This window comes from Haliotis cracherodii, unplaced genomic scaffold (genome assembly GCF_022045235.1).
Source record: "Haliotis cracherodii isolate W230 unplaced genomic scaffold, xgHalCrac1.p SCAF_18, whole genome shotgun sequence".
NCBI lineage: Eukaryota > Metazoa > Mollusca > Gastropoda > Lepetellida > Haliotidae > Haliotis > Haliotis cracherodii.
This window is the reverse complement of record NW_027266273.1, coordinates 6,970,457-6,978,682: the sequence shown is the minus strand read 5'-3', so window position 1 is coordinate 6,978,682 and position 8,226 is coordinate 6,970,457. Positions and strand designations below refer to the sequence as shown.

Sequence of the window (8,226 nt, the reverse complement as noted above, 5' to 3'; positions counted from 1 at the left end):
TGCAGAACAGATTACAGACTATGTGACTATGTGTGGTGTTTCATGTGAAAATGTTCCTTAAAGGCTCTACTTGACATGACACGTGAAACAGATCAATAGTGGGTATACCCGCCACGTGCCTGGATGACGCATTCCACCCTACGTCTCATGCCTCCAGTCAGACGATGGATCTTTTGTTGGGTCAACAATAACCACTCCTGACGCAATGCTGCTTCCAATAGGCGCAAATCTTGTACAGGAGCAACTCGTGTCTTAATGCGCCGCCCCAGAATATCCCAAACATGTTCACGGGGGTTCAAATATGAGTGAGTGGGGTTTTACGCCGCTTTTAGCAATATTCCAGCAATATCACGGCGGGGGAAACCAGAAATGGGCTTCACACATTGTACCCATGTCTGGAATCGAACCCGGGTCTTCGGCGGTGACGAGCGAACGCTTCCACTAGGCTACCCGACCGTCCCGGTTCAAATGTGAGCTCATTGCTGGCCAGAGTCGTTATTGCATTGGCCCTCATGTAATCCACGACTGCATGCGAACGATGAGGCCTGGCATTGTCATCCATGTACTGAGGTCGAGTAGCAAGGGGGTGGTTGTCAAAATGAGGAACGACGACTGGTCTCAAAACGTCCCGGATGTACTGAGCCCCTGTTAAATTGCCCATTGTGGTGACCAAATGCAACCTGCAATCATGAGAGATACACCCCGAAATCATCACCAAGTCCCCCGCCGTATGCAACAGTCGGTTTAATGTTCCTGGGTGTTCTTCCATCAGTGACTTGGAGCAGGAAGCGACTTTCGTCTGACCAATGGATCCATCTCCAAGTTCTCAGATTCCAGTTCTTTTGCGCAATACACCATGCTAAACGAGCAGCTTTGTGGTGATCTCTCAACAAGGGACGCTTGTTGACGCGTGTAGCCCTCAGTCCTGCTTCTTTCAGCCGGTCCCTGACGGTTCTGGTGATGAAACGACGAGTGGGCACCACAGCTGTTTCAGACGAGTACTTGTTAAAAAGGTCCCTGTCTTCGTGATGTATCGTCACAGGGGGTCTTCCTGATCTGGGGGAATATTGCCAATAGCGGCGTAAAGCCATACGCACTCACTCCGGATCTGGGACGGCCCTGTACATCACCGGTCTGAGCATGTTTCTCGTCTAAACGGCTTACGACAGAGTGACGATACCCCAAATTCCGACCAATGGCATTACAAGACATTCCTGTCTTAAGCATGCCGATTATTTGGCATGTTGTGGCGTTTGATAATCGCCTTCGTGCCCTGGTCACACAATATCATGTGAAAGCTATATACATTGTACATCATCTCGATAAAACATAATTCTTCCCGTAATTATATCTTTCATGAGTGTTACAAATATTGGGACCAAACAATAATGAAATATATTAGGGTGTGCTTAACCTTTTTCTTTGTGTATATGTCACGGTATCTATCTAATTTGTATAGCTGGGTTACCTGTAGATTTAACCGCGCAAAGCAACAGCTGGACTATTGTTGAGTGAGGCATTAAACAACATGAAACAAACACACAAACGCTGGACGCAAAAAAACTCGCTTTCATGACAAAAGCCGCGTACCTTCCCTTCACCCCTCTCTGTACAATGAACTCATCCAAATGCATGAACTGCACGTGCACATATGTCAGTATTGTGTGGCGCTGTTCACGTGCTAGGAGCTTCGTGATTGATCTCAAAATGATCAGTCGGAAAAGACAAGTGTTGTACATTTTGTTCTTCATCTCTGCAGTGTCCGTTTTCTATAACAGCAACCACGTATTCCGTAAGTATAACGCATCTTGTCTTCTGGCAATGTAAGCAGATATGGGGACGTATGTTAAATATTTCGATATGACGTTGTGACGAGAGGAGACACGCGTGATATCAGAATGTTCAAGTGTATTCGCCTATAACTGGTCTTTTTCTGTGTCTCTTTATATAGACGATTTATATTTTCATTACACTGGAAAATGGGTGCATAAACATTCCTGGAACAGATCGCTACTCCGATTAAGCTTCTAGTCTTGTCAGTACCATACCCGTGCTCGTGGTTTTTTTGTGGTGCATAAAATACTCTTCTGGAAAACCTTGAGAGTCGTGTGCATGTATTTGTACAGCCGTTGAATCTGTTGTTTTAGGCCGCTCTCAACAGTATTCACATAAATGATAGTATATGTCACACCTTCACCTATCCTGTACTAAACCCTTGAAGATCCGGGGTAAAATCGGTCTTCAGCAACCAACCACGCTTCTCTTAAGAGGCGGCTGACTGGATCGGGTGGTCAGGCTCGCTGACTTGATTCATGCATGTCATCACATCCCATTTGCGTGGATTGATGCCCATGATGTCAATCAATGGATTGGCTGGGCCAGACTCGATTATTTACCGACCGCCTTCATGTAACTGGAATATTGCCGTGTGTGGCGTTAAACAGCAAACATCAGTATTCTGTACTATGGATCTGAGATATTGGGAACCACTTATTGCAAACAAACCACAGCATAAATCTCCCCACGAACATGTTAAATGATTAGAACACGCCAAAACGGTAAAAATACATGGTTAACTTATATCAATTTTATTTCATTTTAACCATCTTCAAATATTTTATGGCGGCTTCTTTCAATATTGTCATTACTTCCTCGACGCTTCATCTAAATGCAATAACTATTCTCAGTTTAAAATCTTCCAAAGTATGGAAACATTTTTAAATCTTTTCTTTTAAACGGAAACTAATAACCATGTTTCGGTGTAATAACTTCAGACTAGCGGTTGGAATGTGGCCGCGGTACAGAGACAATATAACGAACGTTGCTGTTTATTTTGCCATGCTTAGAGACCTTGATTGTGTGGAAGATAAACTATGTCAATGACCTCCTCAGACCATTCCCCGTACAACGTGGCCCCGCACTCTCTAGTGAAGTCCCTCCACCTGACGCTGGAGCTGCCCCGAAACACGACGTCCAGGAGAGTCATCGTACAGAGCTACATAAAACATCTACAGTCACAACTTGCTCGGAGGGTTCACCAACAGTATCAGGTAGCTTAGTACTGTTTTCTGTTTTGTTTCTCTCTGAAAAATTGGAAGGGGCACCCACAGCGATTCACGAACAGTATCTATATGTCAAGTCATTCGTCATGATCGGAGACCCGTGAAGATTCCGGGGTAGAATAGGTCTTCAGCAACCCATGCTTGCCGTAAAAGGTGACTATGCCTATCGTAAAAGGCGACTAACGGATCGGGTGGTCAGGCTTGCTGACTTGGTTGATGCATGTCGTCAATCCTAATTGCGTGTATCGATGCTCATGATGTCAATGAATGGATTGTCTGGTCGCGACTCGATTATTTACAGACCGCCGTCATATAGCTGGAATATTATTGCTGAGTGCGGCGTTAAACAACAAACCAACCAACCAACCAACGTCATGATCGAGTAGGGTTCGTTAGATGAAGTCTCCTCAAATCGCGCTGAAAGTCTTGCATTGAGTCCTTTAAGGCTCACGACAAACTGTTTGCCCATTTATGTTTGCAAACATAAGTCCCTGTGAACGTTGCGAAAACAGTTAGCAAACTAGTTTGATCAGTTTGACAAACTGTTGGCGAGAAATAGAATCGGTCTACATTCTCAGCAATGTATTGGCCAACATTTTAATTTTTTCAAACTCGATTTAAAGGTCTCACCTAATCCTCACTTAAAGGGACAAAGAGTCATCCAAAGGTTGTCATTGGGACTTAGTTTACAGAAATGTTAACTTGGAGCACGTGTCAATCTAATCAATACGTCAACCAGTGAAGCAAAAATAGATTTAAGGGCAATTTGTAGTTTGTATATCCGACGAGCGAGCAATTAAGTTGGAGCATCGTATTTCTGGGCCAAGTTCCACAAAGCGATCTTAGCGATCGTAACTCCCACTCTTTAACACTGACTTACGGCAGTCGTAGCGCTAAGATCGCTCTGTGGAACGGGTCCCTATATGCCTTTCTCGTTTACAAATGTTCAGTATATTATTGGAGCATAAGTAATACTGTACAGCATGATAAACCGACCGTAAACCTCTGAAACAACCACTGCATAAAGCTAACATGTGAATATAGCCTTTATAATATAGTCGTCAATGTATTTGTTTGTGTTTTAACGCCGCAATATCCCTGCTAGTTGACAGTGGTCTGTAAATAATCGAGCCTGAACAAGACAATCTAGTAACTGGTACATCGAACATGCAGACTCCAATGTGGTGTAATAGTGCTAGCCCACTGACATACCACGTCGCAGTTTTACATGGGACTCGTGAAGATCCGGGTAGAGAACCGGTCTTCAACAACCCATGCTTGCCGTAAGAGGCGATCATACTTGCCGTAAGAGGCGACTAACGCGATCGGGTGGCCAGATGCGCTGACTTGGTTGATTTATGTCATAGTGTTCCAATTGTGTAGATCGATGCCACTGATGTCAATTATTGGATGGTCTGGTCCAGACTAGACTGTTGGAAGCTGGAGTATTGCTGAGTGCGGCTCTGTTCGATGACGTAATGCCACCCTGACTCGTCTCTAGTCGTTAGTTCCTTAAATTCGCTCACTCGCTGGTTCATCGTGCGTCCGCCAGGAGAGCGGAAGGTCCGGGTTTCGATCCCCGGCCGCGTCATACCAAAAGACGTTAAAAGATGGTACTTGTTGTTACCCTGTCTGGCGTTCGGCATAAAGGGGCTAAAACAAGGACTGGTCGGCTCGGAGTCAGTATACTGTGTAGGGTATTCATGTTAAACTGCGGCATGGTATCTCAGTGAGCTAGCACAATAAATCGGCATCAGTCCGGACTAGTACAAACAGCCACACGCACACACACACACCTGCATGCACGTCGCTATATAAGTGCAACAATCTTGGACGCGACGTTAAAACCAATTTCACCTCACCTGTTTCATCGTATGTGGGTAGATCAGTGGTAAAAACGCTCGATCATGACGACGCAAAACCTCACCACTTCACTCGCGCTCACCTGCATCTAACTGTAAACCCTGACTAAGGACAGAGACCCCTGAGCGGATCTGTGTTTATAAACGTGATGAAGTTTGGATTTTACGAAGTCTTTAAAACATTTCCATAATCACATCAAGGGTAGGTATTTGTTGAACATTTCACAATTTGATTATTACATGCTGGATATATGGGCACTATATGAAATTCATACATACAAATCGGTTTTTAGTTTATCATTCATACGGCATGTATTCATCTTATATCTAATTCAACACACCTTGGCTTAAATATCCCCTGGGATTTCGGATAGGAATAATCATATAGGTCTCTAATACCACAAGAACCGATTGAAGCGGCTCGAGTGGTTTTAATGTTTGACCGGCCGAATGTGTCATCGGGTCCCAAACGGCTCAGACTGTCAAGAGGGGCGGTCGGGTAGCCTCGTGGTTAAAGCGTTTGCTCGTCACGCTGAAGACATGGGTGCGATTCCCGACATGGGTACAATGTGTAAAGCCCATTTCTGGTGTCCCCCGCCGTGATATTGCGGGAATATTGCTAAAAGCCGCGTAAAACCATACTCACTCATTCATACTATCAAGCACAGGGTGTTTGGCCCAAAGACAATTATTAACTTGCGCAGTGACATAACTATGGTGTACATCATTCATTCAATCGCTCATCAAAAAAGACCACGCTTTTCATATTTGTCAGTGCAACAGTTTTGTTAAAAAAGCTAATGGATCATAATATTATATGTCCAGGCTGGTGACGGGGAGGTATACCGGAAGAGGCGGAACCACGTGAAAAACGCCTGCAAGAAGCTTAACCGCTCTCATAACATAACAGCGAAGGAGCTCCGCCTGCAGACCAGCGTTGTTCATTCCCCCAACCTTCTTTACTGTGCAATACCAAAATGCGGGACTACTTTTTGGCGGAGGGTTGTTGTAGCTCTCACCCGGAAGGATCCAACTATAAGAAGCCCGTTCCTGCTTTCCTACTCCGACTTTAATGTTAACAAAGCTGCCTTCAACAGAACCCTTCTTAAGCCAAAGAACTTCCCCGCGCTGCAAAACTTGTTAAATAATTCTTTGAAATTCGTGTTCACACGGAATCCATATCATAGGTTGTTTTCATCCTATGTGGACAAAATCTACGCTCCAAATAATCAGTTCTGGGAAGTTATTGCTAAAAAAGCTGCGTTGTTAGTTCGGAAGGACAACCGCGATCCTAATGCCACGTGTGGTCAAGACCTTACATTTGGAGAGATGGTTCGGTACTTAAACACATTATCGCCTCGGAAGTATGACGAACATTTCTTGCCGGCTTCTCTTAAATGTGACGTGTGCAGCGTAGAGTATGACGTTATTGGCAAAATGGAGACATTTATCAAGGATATGAGTTACATATTAAATACATCTGATTCTGTGGGACGTTACTTGAAGTTTCATGACGTGACTACCGAGTATAAGGTAGACTACATTGTCGATGCCGTGACAAGAGCGTTCTTGTTTAAAAAGAATGACAATAAACGTTGGAAAAGCTGGACGAAATGTATCAGCACCCATGCTGCCAATCAAAGGATATGGCGCCAATTACAAATAGCTGGGCACATAGACAAGACCGACCCTTACCCCTTGACCCCTCAGGAAAGTGACGTCATAGCAATGACGGAATATATCAACATGGCCCTCAAGGCTTTTAAGCGGTCGTCGAAGAAAGCTAAAGCTCAGAAGACCGAGGCATATTTGCAAGCATATAGTGAACTCACACGTGAGGATTTAGAAATCCTGAGAGAGAAATACTTGAACGATTTTTATCTGTATGACTATGATGATCGACCTAAAGATTTATTTGAGCAGGTCGGTGAGGGAAAGATATGGGATTTCAATTACTATGACCTTTTGAATGTTAAATAGTGGCCAGTTGCTTATTAAGCAGGTTCCATGATCTTGGTTGTAAAGTTTGTAAATAAACTGTTACTTCCTTTGCAGTCGTTGTGGCTCTGATTTGATTTGTTTGTTTGTTTGTTTGTTTGTTGTTTAACGCTGCACTCAGTAATATTCCAGCTATATGACGGCGGTCTGTAAATAATCAGGTCTGGACAGGACAATCCAGTGATTAATATCATGATCCTCGATCCACGCAATTAGGATCGATGATATGCATCAACAAAGTCAGCGAGCCTGACCACCCGTTCCCGTAAGTCGCCTTTTACGACAAGCATAGTTACCTCTTACTGCAAACATGGGTTGCTGAAGACCTATTCTATCCCGGAATCTTCACGGGTAAGGATGTATGAGCGTAAATCCTGGTTCAGATAGCCGAAACATCCACTTACAAGCCACAAGCTTCTTTGCACAATCATAAGAAAGCTCTGCTTAAGGCAGATTCGATTGTACCATTCCGACAACAGCATAAGCAGGACTGTGGTAATGAATCATGAATAAATAGTGATGACGCCAGGTCTCACCGGTGGCGCCCATCACAAACATACAATGGCAAGTCAAGTAAGTGTTTACCACTTCGGTGAAACCCACGAGCACGGGTATGGTGCTGACAAACCTAGAAATATGATCGGGGCGATCCGGGATTCGAACCCACAATCATTGGTTTCTGGCGTGCCAAAGGGAGGCAACTCTGCACAGCGAATCGCGGCGCCTTAGACGGCAGGGCCACCCTCGCCATCGTAATAGTATGACTCGATCTACGACTGCCCAAATCCCGGAAATAGTTCCCCGTTAAGTGCACAAAAATGAAACCAAAATATAATTGCCAGAACATAAACAATCTATTATCTGCCTAAACATAATCCATTGAGGGTAAAAGGCAAAATGTGTTGAACAATTTACGATTGGAACTTGTAGTACTCACGGAAATGAAAAAAAACTGTTTTTTCGACCTCAGATCTTAACTAAATACAGTTAATATACAAAATATGTAAATATTCAAACAACTCAATTAGTACTAATTGGGCCTTGGCACAAATACAGCGTATCAAAGGTTTTTATGCCTTTTTACAAGTAAAAGTGTGTAAAAAAGTGAATAAAACAGACTATTGTGAAACAGGGCATAACCAGGTGTAAGTAGATCAAGATGAATGTCCATGACCTATGACACCTTGACGACAGGTGAGAACAGGTGCATAATGCCTATAGTCTGTTTCTGCTATGTCAATTTGGACTTAGTTTTATTTTTGAATGTTGAAAGTGACGATAAATTACCTCCGGTAAAGTACATT

At 43.8% G+C, this 8,226-nt stretch overlaps 1 protein-coding gene across 1 annotated transcript; it reads left to right on the top strand.

Annotated features, from left to right (window-relative positions):
* The first annotated feature begins 1,614 nt into the window (after positions 1-1,614).
* LOC139465719 (uncharacterized) lies at positions 1,615-6,904 on the top strand. The gene is made up of 3 exons (XM_071247545.1): positions 1,615-1,792; positions 2,893-3,050; positions 5,750-6,904. Exons 1-3 carry the CDS (start codon positions 1,615-1,617, stop codon positions 6,902-6,904), a joined length of 1,491 nt encoding a protein of 496 aa, XP_071103646.1.
* Positions 6,905-8,226: the final 1,322 nt, after the last annotated feature.